Source organism: Balaenoptera ricei, chromosome 16 (assembly GCF_028023285.1).
Source record: "Balaenoptera ricei isolate mBalRic1 chromosome 16, mBalRic1.hap2, whole genome shotgun sequence".
Classification (NCBI taxonomy): Eukaryota; Metazoa; Chordata; class Mammalia; order Artiodactyla; family Balaenopteridae; genus Balaenoptera; species Balaenoptera ricei.
This window is the reverse complement of record NC_082654.1, coordinates 6,348,421-6,365,673: the sequence shown is the minus strand read 5'-3', so window position 1 is coordinate 6,365,673 and position 17,253 is coordinate 6,348,421. Positions and strand designations below refer to the sequence as shown.

Below are 17,253 nucleotides of genomic sequence, written 5' to 3'. Positions count from 1 at the left end.
AACACCGATTTATGATAAAAACTCTCCAGAAAGTGGATGTAGAGGGAACCTACCTCAACATAATAAAGGTCATATATGACAAACCTACAGCTAGCATAATACTCAATGGGGGAAAGCTGAAAGCATTTCCAATAAGATCAGGAACAAGACAAGGATGTCCACTCTCACCACTTTTATTCAACATAGTTTTAGAAGTCCTGGCCATGGCAATCAGAGATGAAAAAGAAATAAAAGGAATCCAAATTGGCAAAGAAGAAGTAAAACTGTCACTGTTTGCAGATGACATGATACTATACATAGAAGATCCTAAAGATGCTACCAGAAAACTACTAGAGCTCATCAATGAATTAGGTAAAGTTGCAGGATACAAAATTAATACACAGAAGTCTGCTGCATTTCTATACACTAACAGTAAAAGATCAGAAAGAGAAATTAAAGAAACAATCCCATTTACCATCACATCAAAAAGAGTAAAATACCTAGGAATAAACCTACCTAAGGAGGCAACTACTCCAAAAACTATGATGCTGATGAGAGAAATCTTAGAGGACACAAACAGATGGAAAGATATACCATGTTCTTGGATTGGAAGCGTCAATATTGCCAAAATGACTATACTACCCAAGGCAATCTACAGATTCAATGCAATCCCTATCAAATTACCAATGGCATTTTTCACAGAACTAGAACAAGAAAATTTTAAATTTGTATGGAGACACAAAAGACCCTGTACAGCCAAAGCAATCTTGAGAAAGAAAAACAGAGCTGGAGGAATCAGGTTCCCTGACTTCAGACTATACTACAAAGTTATAGTCATCAAAACAGTATGGTACTGGCACAAAACAGACATATAGATCAACGGAACAGGATAAAAAAGTCCAGAAAGAAACACACGCACCTATGGTCAATTAATCTATGACACAGGGGGCAAGACTATACAATGGAGAAAAGGTAGTCTCTTCAGTAAATGGTGCTGGGAAAACTGGACAGCTACATGTAAAAAAATGAAATTAAAACATTCTCTAACAGCATAAACAAAAATAAACTCAAAATGGATTAAAGACCTAAATGTAAGACTGGATAGGCAGAACACACTTTGACATAAATCGCAGCAAGATCTTTTGTGATCCTTCTCCTAGAGTGATGGAAATAAAAACAAAAATAAACAAATGGGACCTAATTAAACTCAAAAGCTTTTGTACAGCAAAGGAAACCATAAAGAGAATGAGGAGACAACCCACAGAGTGGGAGGAAATATTTTCAAATGATGTGACCGACAAGGGATTAATCTCCAAAATTTACAAACAGCTCATGCGGCTCAATATCAAAAAAACAAACGACCCAATCAAAAAATGGGCAGAAGACCTAAACAGACATTTCTTCAAAGAAGATATACAGATGGCCAAGAGGCACATGAAAAGATGCTCAACATTACTAATTATTAGAGAAATGCAGATCAAAACTACAATGAGATATCACCTCACACCAGTCAGAATGGCCATCATCAAAAAGTCTACAGACAATAAATGCTGGAGAGGGTGTAGAGCAAAGGGAACCCTCTTACACTGTTGGTGGGAATGTAAATTGGTACAGCCACTATGGAGAACAGTGGGGAGATTCCTTAAAAAACTAAAAATAGAGCTCCCATATGATCCAGCAACCCTACTCCAGGGCATATATCCCGAGAAAACCATGGTTCAAAAGGATACATGCACCCCAATGTTCATTGCAGTGCTGTTTACAATAGCCAAGACATGGAAGCAACCTAAATGTCCATCAACAGATGAATGGATAAAGTTGTGGTACATATTTAAGATGGAATATTACTCAGCCATTAAAAAGAATGAAATTTGCAGCAACATGGATGGAACTGGGGACTATCATACTGAAGGAAGTCAGACAGAGAAAGACAAAAACCATATGATATCGCTTATATGCAGAATTTTAAAAAATTATATAAATGAACTTATTACAAAACAGAAACAGATTCACAGGCTTAGGGAACGAACTTACGGTTACCAGGGGTAAGGTTGGGTGGAGGAGGGATAGATTGGGAGGTTGGGATTGACATATACACACTACTATATATAAAATAGATAACCAACAAGGACCTACTGCATAGCACAAGGAACCCTGTTCAATATTCTGTAATAACCTTAATGGGAAAAGAACTTGAAAAAGAGTAGATACATGTATATACATGTATAACTGAATCACTTTGCTGTACATCTGAAACTAACACAACATTGTTAATCAACTTTACTCCAACATAAAATAAAAAATTTAAAAAATAAAAATAACACTAATAACTCATTACATGTTAACATAAATAACATTTCTTAATGAAAAACTATAGTTTTTGATATAAAAATAAATTCAGTGAGAAAAAAAAATTAAAATGTTTCTTAAAAGCATCAAAGAGCTACAAGATAGTAAGATGTTATCAGGCCAACAACTAAGTGAAAGGAGAAGCCCAGAGGGGTAAGTAGTACACTGAAACTATAGGCATTTGCCAAATTAGGGAAACCTGGGTTTTGGTTTTGATACCCTTTTAAGGTGAGGGATGCAGGAGTCGAAGGTCAGCACCAGCCTCAGTTCAGTAGGGCACCATTCTCTTCCTGACCTCTCCCTGATAAAGCTGGGCCCTGCAAAGGACTGTACCTCAGGGTAAGAATATTCTAGAAGTAAACACATACTACTGTCCATCCCTAGCAGACACAAGGAGAGTTCTCTTGGTTCTGGGCAGACCAACCTATAACCACAAATTGCCCCTGAGGACCTGAAGCTGACATCACATCATGTGGGTGGCTCATAAGCCCTGAGCCATTTCAAGGGGCCTCAAGCTGGTGCTGCCCTGGGCACCTGACAGGGGCAAATTACACCCTCTCTGGAGGAACGGACTTCATCCTAGACCTGAACGAGCTCCCAGAGAATTTTCCAGAAAAGTAAGTAGCTCACAGTAAATGACCAAGCACCCAAAGAAGCAAGGAATCATGAGAGAGAGAGACAGAGAGAGAGCGAGAGAGAGAGCAATAAAAAAATTCAGCAGTAACACACCCAAAGAGTTTAGATTTGGGAATTATTGGAACAAATTTTCCTACTGTATTTAAAATAAAAGACTAGCCTCATGCCTGAATAAGAACCAAAGAGAACGTCCAGAAACAAAAAGTAAAACACAGCTGAGTTTAAGTACACATTTTGTTATGCTTAGTTTCATACCATTTATATAAACTGAAAAACACAAAATACTATATATTTTCACAGATACCTATTTACCTAAAAATATTTGAAAAGTGCTATAGAAAATCAACACCAAACTTAGGACAGAGATTATACCTGGAGGGGGGCTGAGGTAGTCTATATTGTTTAATTTTTCCTTTTTTTTAAAAAAGAAATGTATGCATATTATATATCTGAAATTTAAATAGGTGTATACATAGAAAAACAGGTAACAATGGTTATTTCTATGTAGTATAAATATGGGTGAATTTTAGATCATTTTTACTTTTACATATTTTAAATACAGGTATTCCCCAATTTTTGAAAGTTTGCTTTACCTCACTTTTACAAAAGACCTACATTAGTACCTGTTTTCACTTAACTGAAAGAAATCCAAAGAGGATCTTTGCTTTTACAAAAACAGGCAAAAAGCAAAAAAAAGCTTTCAGCGTTGTTTTGGGGCAGCAGCCGCTGTAGAGGCAGCTCACCCTGAGCAGAGGAAGGGGCCCCGCCATGCTCCTTCCCCGTGAGCATCAAGCTGCCAGGGCTTCGAACCCTGTCTGTGAGCATCTGTGCTTTATCGCGATTTATTTTTTGCATCCCTTAACAATATGTGTCCCAAGGTAATCGCTTCTTTACTTTATGCCATTTTGGCTTATGAAGGGTTTCACAGGAACGCTCTGCTTTCAGATAGCAGGGAAATCTGTATTTAAAATATTAACAATAGCAGAATTAATTTTCTTTTTTATAAATTTAGTTTATTTTTGGCTGCATTGGGTCTTTGTTGCTGCGCGCGGGCTTTCTCTAATTGCAGCGAGCGGGGGCTACTCTTCGTTTAGGTGCGCAGGCTTCTCATTGCGGTGGCTTCTCTTATTGAGGAGCGTGGGCTCTAGGCACGTGGGCTTCAGTAATTGTGGCACACGGGCTTAGTTGCTCCGTGGCATGTGGGATCTTCCCGGACCAGGGCTTGAGCCCATGTCTCCTGCATTGGCAGGCAGATTCTTAACCACTGTGCCACCAGGGAAGCCCCAGAATTAATTTCAATCTTTGGGCCAAAGGAGAAAACAAAAGAGAAAACATGGATTATTTAAAAATTATAAATATGGAAAACACTACAAATTAGAGTAAGTACAGACAGAGCAGTGTTTGAGAAATTCCTAGACTTACATGCCATGTAATCAAGTATGAATAAAAGTATGAATAAAAATGAAATAATGATCTAAGAAGTTAGAGAAAGAAAATAAACCTAAAGATGGAAGTGATAAAGATAAAAGCAGAAAATAATTAGTAAAATAAAAAATTAATTACTATCATTTAGCAAAGACATTACAGACATTCTAATAATGTTAGATATTTTCATTTAATTATCACAAAGTCCAATGAGAGAGATACTATCTCAGATTTGTAGAGGGGAAATGAAAGTAATGAAAGTAATGTTTCTGTGGTCTTAACAATAGTAAAAGGAAAGTCATATATAAAATCTAGAGCTGGTTCTTTGGGGGTAGGAGGAGTTGAGGAGAAACCAGGTAAATCTAATAAATAAAAGATAAGCCAGTAATGGACAAATAAGTACACAAATACAATGAACAGTGTTGAGGATTAGTTAGGTGGTCATCTAGAAAAATAAAGTTGGATTCCTACTTCATTTTATACACTAAAGAGCAGATGGGTCAAATATTTAAATGTGAAGAAAAGATCATGAAGGTATAAGAAATAGAAAAACATACTTGTAATCTCTGGGTAGACAAGCCTTTCTAAACATGACAATAAAAAGTGGCAAAGGAAGGGCTTCCCTGGTGGCGCAGTGGTTGAGAATCTGCCTGCCAATGCAGGGGACACAGGTTCGAGCCCTGGTCTGGGAAGATCCCATATGCCGCAGAGCAACTAGGCCTGTGAGCCACAACTACTGAGCCTGCGCGTCTGGAGCCTGTGCTCCGCAACAAGAGAGGCTGCGATAGTGAGAGGCCTGCGCACCGCGATGAAGAGTGGCCCCCGCTTGCCGCAACTAGAGAAAGCCCTCACACAGAAACGAAGACCCAACACAGCCAAAAATAAATAAATTAAAACAAAAAACAAAACAAAACAAAACTATGTAAACTTTGATCTTTATAAAAAAAAAAGTGGCAAAGGAGGCGACAACACAGTTTATGAAAAAGGGAAAAAACAATTGGATTTTAAACCTGTGAAAAGATCCTCCATCTCATTTTTAGGAAGAAAAATGTAGATACTTTTTTTTCCAACCTGTCACGTTGGCAAAGATAAAAAAATCTCTGAACGCACTATATTGGTGAAGACTTTTGGAACAGAAATTGGGACGACTCCTTTAGAAGCATTTCTGCCTCATCTACCAAATTTCTAAATGCATATGGCCTTTGATCAGCAATTGTGCTCCCAGGAATTTATCCCACGTCCATCGTCATGCATCAGCCCAAGGTACCTGGGCAAGAATATGCCTGTTTGAAGTAGCAAATGATTGGAAACCACCCATGTGGCCATCAGTAAGGGACAGGTTAAAGAATTTACGGTGTGGTTCTACCATGAAATACTACACAGCCAGTGAAAAGGATGAGGTGGATCTGGAATAACCAAAGTGGAAAGAAGTACAGAGTGTGCTGCCATCTGAATCCAAAATAAGGATCTAAGGTTTGAAATAAGAGTGATAGCAAGGTGATGGTTGCTGAAGATGCGTGACGGGCGGCCAGGTTTCACTGTACCTTCCTCTCCAATTTTGAGTGTCTGAAATTTCCAAATTTTCCATAATCTCTCACTCTGCAGAGAGAGACAGGTAGAAGAGACTTTTCCCTGTATTCTAAATTACATTTTACAAAAGCCTGGTAGCAATGATTACTTCTGGGAAGGGAGCCTGGTGACAAAGGTGGGAGAGAGACTGTTTTCTGAATAACCCTTTACACTGTTGGAATTTTTTACTTATAGGCATACATTGCCTGTTACAAAATATAAAGGTAAAGTATCAGGCATCCATTTTTTTCATGTACAATCTGGGTGTTTATAGTAACAGAAGTGAGTGGAAAACAAACGTGCCGTTGAATACTGTAATGAGTTAAACGGCTTCCCTCTGAAGTTATTTCTCTCCAGGGAGATAAGGGTGCTTCCACGTGCAGTACCTTTAGAGACATCAGTGGGTTTGTCATGTAAATATTAGTGTATTTTCTACAACACTGCATTTCTTGTGGTTGTACTGTTACTGGTATAAAGTCAAGTGCCTTCAATGCTAAAGGCTCAGAAATTTTTCTTAAACTGATTTCATGTCCTATGCAAGTGTTTTCTACAACCTGCATGACTAGTACTTTGTAAAACTTGTTTACACTTCAATTGTACATAGTATTTTTTAAAGAAATGTATTTTTATTTAGATACCTTCAAAGTTGAATTCCTCTGTGTGAAGCATTGTAAAATGATACATTTCTCTTTTGAGTATCATTACGGTTGTACAAAGGTTTTCACTGGTTCTGTATTTCTACAGTTACTGACAAGCATGTAACACTGACTTTATCCTACATATAGTTGGCGTTTCAAATAAATGGCTTGGATAGAGAAAAAAAATCAGTGTATCATATGAAACCCAAAAAATTTTAGCTGAAGTTTCTGGAAGTACTGGGCAGGCAGAGGTTAGCAGGAGTCCAAAACCTTGGTAACTACACTTTACATTTATAGGCGTAAGTGGCTCAAATTTCTGCTAACTCATGATTCACTGATATGGCAGCCCCTCCCGCCCCCCCAGGGAGTAAGTGAGCCAGTGACAAGGCTTATTATTGACTACTGGAAACTCACATCAATTCAGCATATTTCCTACATGTCTACTGTGTTCAAGGGCCTGGGTTTAGGTGTACCTGGAGATGAATAACTCAGTCTTGTGCCTTCTGAAATGGGGCAGGACAGGTGTCCGGGTAACTCTGGGCTGAGGCAGCAGGTGAGTACGGAGACCCCTGGGAGGACTGCAGAAAGACTCAGGAGGAGGGGGTCTCAGAGAACACCTGGGCAAAAGGGTGAAATCTGGGGAGCAGAGAGAAGGCACAGAGGACGCTTCCCAGCACGTTTTCTCAGTTATTAGCTTTAGGTTTCCCTGTAGTCACGAAGGCTTTTATAATGATTAGTTTTCTTATATTTCATCTCACTTCCTTGGGAGAACATCTTGGCGAATGGATTCTTGCAAGTGCTGGTTTAAGTATCGGACCCCCACACAGGTCACAAGGGTGCAAATCCTCTTTCAAATCCATTCAGATACTGAATTCATTCTGTTGAAGATGACTTTGAAAGTCTGGGCTCAGCCTCAGAGTGACCAGCTATCACCTGATGGTTCCTAAATCATGGTCTAAATTAATTTTTTTTGCTCCTATTTATATCCTTATAAAGCATTTATGAATGAGTAGTTATGGCTCACGACCAAGAGCCTGTGTTAATTGTTCATCACTCTTTGTGTGGGTTGGGAGAGGGAGGGCTCCTTGAAATAGCTCTCCCCCGCTCCCTCTGAGGCTACTTAAGCCAAGTCTGATTGCTCTACAGTCTTAGAAGAGACGTACAAGATTGGCCAGTCTTGTTTTACAAAATACGGTGTGTTGTACATTCTACAGACACAGGTAAGGTGTGGATGAGGAGAAATGTCATGTTTGTCAGAAACGCTGAACTGAAAATCTCCACCTCTCCAAAAAATCCACGGAGGATTTTTCATTTAAGATGCTGCAAATATCTGGAATGCAATGCAACTACTGCTATGGTTCTGAACAAGGGCTGGTTCCAAGAAAGACAATCTTAGACAAGAATGGCTGGAGTATGATACTGTTACAAGCAAAAGCAAAGAGAAATGCAAGGCTTTCTCGTTACAGTCTGAGGCTCTGCACGATGCCAGAAGGTACCCCCCCCCCCCGCCCTTCACCTTTATCTCTGTGGCAAAAGCGGGGCAAATGAATTAAAGGTCATCAAGGCAGCCAGTGATCTGACACGTGCTCACCATCCCAGTCTTCTGCAGTTTCTGCCTCCCTCCCCTCTCTCCATCCACCTGCTCGGGCACCCATTTTAAGACTGCAGGTGGAGAACATGGGTTTGAGCCCTGGCTCTCCTGCTCTGGGGGGTCTTGCTATTTAGCCTCACTTTGCCTTGTCTCCTCCTCTGTAAAATGGGGCTGTTGGCAGTATCCGCCTCCTAGGCCTCCTCGAGAGCGTTAGAAATGCCTGCAAAGTGCTTAGCCCGGAAGCATCAGCCACATAACTGGCGCTCAGTACGTGCTCGCTATTTTATAGCAATTCAAAACACAGCTGAGAAGCTCCTTATACCAAAACACCTAGTAAAATAACTCCAACACACATAGGCATTTCTAGACCACTTGGTTATAAGAATAAAAATAGAAATTAATCCTGCTGTTGCTGAAATTTCTGCAGCACAGACCGGTTGTGCCAGAAATAGGGTTGGTAAATATTCTCACAGGCCCATCTGCTGTCTCAGGAAGGGACTTTAATTCAGCAAAAATCAATCTAAGAGACAGATGTGGTCGTCGTTTTTTGCTTCCTATTGTTCTAGTGAAGAGGCTAATCTGACTGGAAAAACAATCTTAACCAGTCATGTCAGTAGTATAACTCACTGATAAGATTCCACGGAGAAAAAGCACGTCCTAACATTTTCCAGGAAACTAAGGGCTTAAAAAAATAAAACAGTCCAGATCAAGTATGACCACACATCAGCACGTATAGTTCAAATGCCATTTTAAGGGGCAAACCTTAACAAAAATACAGATAAATGCTAAGTGATGCTTTCATGCGATTTTTACGTGTTAGAAGAATGGCCCATCTATGGATTGAAGGTGCCACTTACACTCCCAATAGAGTCATGGCACATTTCAGACTGACAGCAGAAAACTGCGTTTCAATCTCCAACTTCTTAGCACAGCCTTCTCTAGACATAATTCTGTGAGCAGAGAAATCTATTTCACAGATGTGACATTGAACGTGTTTTTATTTAAACTTTAAATGAATGAATGAAGCCTATTAATTATAATAAACTGAGTAAAGGATTTCAGTTTGCCACATTCTAGAAATTTAACGAAACTCCCAGAGTTTGTCCCCGATCCTTTCCTTTTCTCATCTGGGAATATAGTTAGGCACACTGGTGTTGGTGGGTGAGACTGTCACCTGAATGTCTTCACATTTTCTAGTCTTTTGAGTCACACTTATTTTTAAATTCATATTTAGTAACTTGAGACCCTCTCTTGTGTGATGGTATCAGGGTCCCTGGGTGGTGTCTGTGTCGGGGGGCTGCGCCTGCCACCTCCCACCCTGGGCTCCTCCAGGCTGCTGTCTGGGTCCTCTCCCCCCAGCTCAGGCCTGACTCTGCAGGAGGCCGTCCTCCCCCTGCACACGTGCCCCTGGTGAGACTGCAGCCTCTCCTTCATCTGCCGACCAACTCAAGACCGGCACGAGGCCGCGATGGTTAGCCCCCGGCGCTGAGGTTTGGGGATGTACGGGCAGAAAAGGGAAACGTAAAACTCGGTATCCGATGTTATTTCTCCTAGAGTCGCTGGCTCGGCCCAGTGCTTCTCGGGCCCCCTTCCCTCCCGGAAGTCAAGTCAGTTGACTTTACAAACGATGTCTGGGGTGAGGGAAAGTGATCCTTTCGCTCTATGAAGCACAGCTCTTGAGCTCACGTGCCCCCATCTCTCCCCCTATCTGGGCGTCAGAGCTCAAGCCTGCTGCCCGAAGACGCCCCTCCAGAATTCTGCTCAAGACACGTGTTTGGTGTGCATGTGTACTTCCTCCCCTTATTATACATTACTCTTTAAAAAACGATCCTACAGTAAAATTGACTTTTCTGGGGTACAAAGTTGGATGATTTTGAACACTTCTGTAATCAGAGAAAAAACACCTAAAATACCTTAAGATTAACCATCATCAGAAAGCCTCTCAAAACCCTCTGGGATCCTTCTGTAGCCACTCCTGGAACTTGCCCTGTTTTCCTTTCCTCCTCTTTCCCTTCCAGAGCCTGAGATAAACTCTCTATCCAGCAGCTGTCAGTGCAGAAGACCTCCCCTGGTGCTTCTGTTGTGGCTTATAAGATGGAAATGGATGCTGGTCTGCCTGATCTCCTCATTTAAGTGCCCATTCCTGGTGGATTGCTAACCCAATATACAAGGTAGGGCAGGGCCAATGCAATGCCAAGCAGAGCAAAGATAGTCTGTCATGCTCCCTGCCTATGCACACAATTGTAGGTGACCACACACCCCTGTGACCTCTTATTTTTTTCATCATTTTTCTAGCCTTTTCTCAAGCCCACACTTTGCCTTTCATGCTCAGGCTGTGGTTCAGGAGAACTTGGCAGCAGTCAGCTAAAAGCTAGATGAATACACTGAATTATTTTCCTCTAAAAGAGCTGACAGGATGAAAAGGAAATGAAAGTTCGTTTCCTCCATCAAGGCTGAGGAGTTAGTTTGAGAAGCTTGAGTTCCAAGGCTCATTTCCCCGAGAAGGAAATGGTAGCCCAGAAAGGCCCATTTGTGGACAAGAGAAGGAGTTGATTCAACTGTCCTTGATTTTTAAAAATCACACAGAACATTTGATGGAAAGATCAAACATTTTCTATAAAGAACTAACTCACCCTTCAGATGTGAGGCCGACCACTATTGTGGTGTTTATGGTAGCACTTTCCTTCCAGAAAGTGTAGGTGGTAAGTCTGGATGAAGAAAGCAGGGCTGGCCATGTAGCCGTGTGTCTGTCATGTCATGTGGGACAGGGCACTAGTAATGCTAAAGTACAAAGTGTCAGTGGATTCAATCCGTGTTGCGGAACCAGAGCCACCTCCGAATAGGCACCGCACTTGCATGGAATTAATGCCAGTTCCCTGTGTGATGGGAGGGAAAGTGCGAGCTTAATCTGTATCATATGTCTCGGAAAAGCTCCAGACAGACAGACACCAGCCTGGAGTGAGAAGTGTGGATTTTTCAGTTACTAATGTTTAAAGGGTAACATTTCCTCAGTTTCATAAAACAGAATGAAGGCCTTTTTCGGGGACTGTTTAAAGGAACTCTTGAAGGCGTCGCTTCTGTAGGCATTCACTGCTGGTAGGAAAAAAGACACCAGCAAGAATATCTTTCCTATTAGAGACAGTCCTAGTTTCACATGGTACACAGGCAAGCTGCTTAAACAGAGACAGGAAAAGCCTCAGTACCAGGGAATCCTTGGGGAAGCGGCTTATGGGCTCTGTGAATATCTGAAATTTGCATACAAAATATTGAATAGTGGTGCATCTTCTGACGGTTCATAGCCTTCATCAGATTCTCGAATAAGTCCAGAAGAGTTTAGAAGGTGCCCACCCCTTCCACCAATGTAAATCCAAGACAGGTTCAAAACTAGTGTTGACAGAATGGTCAACAGACAACAAAATAAACAGAAGTTACAGGTGGATCTTAACTGACTGAAATGGGAGAGGACTTCGTAAGCACAAAAGGAATGGGCGAATTCACCAAAGATTAATAAATTAAATATTAAAAACTGGAATTCCTTTTATACCAAGAAATAGCATAAATAAATAAAACTGAAAGACAAATTAGGGAGATGTTTACAGTAAATTACTGGAAAAGGATAAATATTCTTAACCCCTTAAGAAAATGAACTCTAAAAACAGGGAGGAGATATGTATATCTATAGCTGATTCACTTTGTTATAAAGCAGAAACGAACACACCATTGTAAAGCAATTATACTCCAATAAAGATGTTAAAAAAAACACAAACTAACAAATCAGGAAGAAAAACTCTCTCTCACAGAGGAAAAAAACAGGCAAAGGATGGGAACAGACAACTTACAGAACAAATACAGTTAATAGCAGCTGTATGCTGGAGCCGGCTGTAACCAGCTCATGTCAGCTGATTCTCTACTTCTCGTTCAGTGACATCATGTTAATAACTTGAAATTGATCATGGTGGAGTTTTTACAGCAGAGAAGTCACCTACAAATCAAGGCTTTTTTTTTTTTGGACAGCCAATTTACCAGCACACCATTTGTTAATAGATATACAAAAAGCAGTTCAAGTGTCCTGGCAATCAAAGGAATGCAAAAAGAAATGAGGTCTGGACAAGATGGAATAAGCACATTGCACCCTATTCCTCTTGCAAATTATAACAAAAAAGCCTGGAGAAAATTCATAAAGCAGCTGACACTCTAAAAGTTGCAGGAAAGTAAATGGACTGGCTAGGGACTTCAGAACTCAAGGAATGAACCAGTAGTGAGTCCTTGTTGTTTGTTTTCCCCTTCTTTATATCTTGGCCTGGGCTCTGGAGAGCCCCCCATCTGGAAATGCCAATAGCACTAGACACACACACACACACACACACACACACACACACACACACAAGCCGGAGGAAAGCCTGCTATCTTTAGCTAAAAGAACAGGAGAAGGGTGACCCAGTAAGAGCAACATTTGACCATACCTGACCTTACTCTACCTCTGGGTGAGCACTAGGAAAAAGCCATGCCCTGCTGTCCCCACTGGGCACCACATCCTGGAGCTGGCAGAGCCCTGCTTTCCATCCTTCCTTGCAATAACAGACCTCATCTCTTCCCTGGAACAGAGACTGTGGATGGAATTTTTCAGTGGATTTCTCATCACCATAAAGGCCAGAAAGGAAGCAGAACAACAGTTTTCAAATGTTGCAAGAATAAAACAGTTAACCCAGAATTCTATATCTATTGAAAATATTCTTCAGGAATAAAGGTGAAACAGACATTTCCAGATGAAGGAAAACTAAGAGAATTTGTCACCAGCAGACCTGCTTTCGAATGGCTAAATCAAATAGCTGAAGGAAGTTTTTCAGACAGAAAGGAAATGATAACAGAAAGAAACCTGGAACATCAGAAGTAAAGAAAGAATGGAAAGGGTGACTATATGAGTAGATACTGTAAACCATTCTTCTTAAGTTTAAAAAATTATGCTTGGGCTTCCCTGGCGGCGCAGTGGTTGAGAATCTGCCTGCCAATGCAGGGGACACGGGTTCGAGCCCTGGTCTGGGAAGATCCCACATGCCGCGGAGCAACTAGGCCCGTGAGCCACAATTACTGAGCCTGCGCGTCTGGAGCCTGTGCTCCGCAACAAGAGAGGCCACGATAGTGAGAGGCCCGCGCACCGCGATGAAGAGTGGCCCCCGCTTGCCGCAACTACAGAAAGCCCTCGCACAGAAACGAAGACCCAACACAGCCAAAAATAAATAAATAAATAAATTAATTAATTAATTAAAAAAAAAGTTTAAAAATAAAAAGTTATCCTTGATGTTTGAAAGCAAAAATGACAACATCTGAAGTGGTTCTCACTACATAAACGTAACACTTAAGACATCCATATCTTAAAGGGAGAGGGATAAAGGGACCTAAGAGGAGGTAAAGTTTTTACTTGAAGTGATGAAATATTGATACTAGTAGACTGTGATAAATTATGTACCTATATTGTAATCTTTAGAGAAGCAGTTTTCAATCAGGGGTGATTTTTGTCTCTCAGGGAACATCTGGCAATGTTTAGAGACATGATTACACATGCTACTGCCATCTATAGTTGGTAGAAACCAAGATGCTGCTAAATATTCTATGATACACGGGTCGGTCCCATACAACAAAGAGTCATCCAGCCCCAAATGCCAACAATGTTGAGGTTGAGAAACCCTGCCCTAGGGCAGCCATACAAAAAAGTGCAGACAGACATATCTCATAAACACTATTGATGAATCAATATGGAATAGTGAAAAATGTTCAAGAAACCCGCAGGAAGTCAGGAAAGAGGAGTATGATTAAAAACATTAAAATGGTAGACTTCAATTCTAACATATCAATACTTACATTAAAAGTAAATGGTCTATACACATCAGTTGAAAGACAGTGACTGACAGAACAGATGAAGAAATACACAACCCAACTATATGTTGTCTCTGAGAAACTCGTTTCAAGTAAAGTGACATAGGTAGATTAAAAGTAAAAAGATGGAAAAACACATACCTTGCAAACCCTAATCAAAAGAAAACTGAGGTGAATGTATTAATGTGAGATAAAGTAGATTTTAGAACAAAGTCATCCGAGCTAAAGAAGGACATTACATAATGATAAAAGGGTCAATTCATCAAGAAGACACAATAATCCTAATTGTTTTGTACCACGAACAACAGAGCTTCAAAACACATGAAGTAAAAACTGATGGCCGAGAAGAGACACATTTATAGTTGGAAACTTCAACATCCCTTTCAGTAATTTATAGAACTACTACACAGAAAAAGATATTTTGTTTTATGTATCAAATGTGCAAAGCTTTGAAATGTTAATACTTAGTACTAGTATGCTCTGTACTAGTATGGGAATGTAAGTGCGTATCCATCCTGAAAAAATGTTTAATTTATACATTAAGATGCTTAAAATGGTTATACCATTTTTCAACCCAGTATTTTCACTCTTAGGAATCTCTCCAAGGGAATAATTAAAGTGGTCCAAAATTTACCTATCTAGACCTTCATAAGAGAGCTATTTATAATAGCAAATATTGGAGACATCCAAACATGCCCACTAATTGGCAAGCACTTAAAAAAGTATTCTATATACACATACAGTGCTGTCGATAAAATAACATTTTAAGCAATTTTTAATGCCATGGTAAATGGGAATGACTTTAAGGCAAAGAAGGAGTATATATACAAAGCACTGTACATATATAATAATCTAAATTATGTCAAATAGACATTTAATTATAAGTATACAAAAATTGATAGAAGAAAATATAACATTGATAGCAATGAAAAATGACCAGCGATTATATCTTTGTGCTTTTCATTTGGTTGCTTTTACCTTTTTCCCCACCTCCAGTTTCCTGCTGTTCATGTTATAACAAACAAACTGTTACTTCCAAAAACAGCATAAAAATGAGATCATATACACAAAGTATCTTATACACTCTTGCATCTGGTATGGAGAAACTAAATCGGTGGTAACATTTTTGTAAATAATTTTTGAAGGTGAAAAAGGTAAGAAAGTATGCCCATTATCATTCCTAAAGTGATCATCTCTGTTTAATTGCCCAGGCCTAATTATTCACAGTGCCACCTGTCATTCTCAAAAGTGTCATGGTCTAGATGACAAGTTGAATGGGCACCCTCACTATTCTGAATAGAAAAGATAAAAATATTCCTAATAATAACTAAAATATATTGCACCGTAACTAGACACCAAGTACTGTACTAAATGCTTTACCTGGATGATCTTGTTTATCCATCTCAGGAGCTGAATTATCTCCATTTTATACAGGTGCTGAGAACTTAAGCAACTCGCCCAAGTTCAGACTTTAGCAAGTAGCAGAGTCTGGATCCAAATGACCTCCATCAAATTAACAGCTGAGGGCGTACCTGGGCCTGTCTGAGTGCAGGGTTGGCCGGCAGGGGTCTGGCAGGGACGCAGGGCACACGAGGAGCCGGGTGCAGGGGCGGGAGTCCTCGCTGAGGAGAACTGGGCAGAGGGGCGTCAAGGGCTTTGAGGGGTCTGCTGATGTCCACGTGCTGACACTGCGGCAATCTCCTGGGATTGTCCTGCGGGGTCAGAGCAAAGAGCCATGATGTGGTCATTACTGTGTAATCCTTGGAGGGACAAGCCGTGCAAACTCATCTGCTCTAGCTGCAGGGGGAGGGCAGGTGGAGGAGGGAAAGAAATCAAGGAATTACAGCAGAGGGAATCTATTATTATTGATGTCAGCTTCAGAATTCTAACAAACCACCCTCCCCCACCCCCAAACCTGGAATAGTGGGATCGCTTTCTATCTAAATGTTTAAAAACTGGTTTAATTCGTTAACAAGTAGGTGCAAGGCAACCTCAGGAAGCACCAACACGTATGAAGACACAGACCAGATCTTAAGGAAATTCCAAAGGGCTTGTGAAAATGAGGCGTAGTTCAGTGTACACAAGGCTCAATGAGAACTGAGGAAAACTCCTGGGGAAGGAGCATCGGGGCGGAGGTGAGGGTCTGGGTCTGGAGGACCGTCTCCTGCCTGGTGGCCTTGTTTTTAGCGACAGATGAGAACGGATGCAGCGTGGGTCTCATGCCCCCTGCCCCTCCCTGCCTCCCTCTTGTCTTCCTTTCTTTCTATAAAGAGCTTTATAGAGGTCTCATTGACTATTAATTGCATATATTTAAAATGTACAATTTGGTAAATTTTGACATAGATTCACACCCATGAAACCATCACAGTAAGGAAAGCGATAAACATATCCACCACCCCGTCATCCTTCCCTCCCACCGCCCCCCTTCTCCTTCTCCCAGCAACTACTGATCCGATTTCTGTCACTGTAAATTGCTTTGCATTTTCCAGAATTTTATATAAATGAAATCATCATTTTTGGTCTGGCTTCTTTCACTCATCATAATGACTTTGAGATTTATCCAAGATGTAGTGTGTATCAATAGTTCATTTTTTCTAATTCTGAGAAGCATCCCACTGTGTAAATATACCAAAGTGCGTTTACCCTTTTACCCGTTGATTGATATTTGGGTAATTTCTGGTTTTTGGCTCTTCAAAATAAAACTGCATCTTTGGCTCTTGCAAATGAAGCTGTTTTTCCTGTCTCCCACGGGTAGGGGTGAAAGGTGACAATGCTCATTAGGAATGGCTGTCTCCTCTTTGCAACCCAACCCTCTACACTTTCTGGATCCAGGGAGATAAAACAGTTTTTTGTTGTTGTGGTGGTTGTTTTTTGCCTACTGAATACCTGATGATGATTTTAAAAATCATTTGTCATTTCCTGACACCAACACCTTTCCCTGCTACAATCTGGACTCTTGTTGAATGAGTTCAATATTCAAGAATTCTTACAGGTACATCAAAAACACTTGGTGGGGGAACCTAAATATCAGAGTGAACACTAGTCATAATTCACCAAGGTAGCAGGAAAGTGAAGAGACAGTAGGGAACCATGAGGTACTTTGGTTTGAGGATCCAGCTCTTTGAAGCCATAGGTTGGACAGAGCTTCTACAGCCCAGGGCTGCAGCAAAATGGGCCTGACCAAGGGTTCAG

At 40.7% G+C, this 17,253-nt stretch overlaps 1 protein-coding gene across 2 annotated transcripts in view; it reads right to left on the bottom strand.

Moving 5' to 3' along the window:
* The window catches only part of ADAM12 (ADAM metallopeptidase domain 12), a 387,521-nt gene that overhangs the window by 14,375 nt on the left and 355,893 nt on the right, over positions 1-17,253 (bottom strand). For both annotated transcript variants that reach the window (XM_059900751.1, XM_059900749.1), the window contains exon 21: positions 15,594-15,773. In XM_059900751.1, the coding sequence (XP_059756734.1) occupies positions 15,594-15,773 (180 nt within the window). The remainder of the gene's footprint in view (positions 1-15,593; positions 15,774-17,253) is intronic.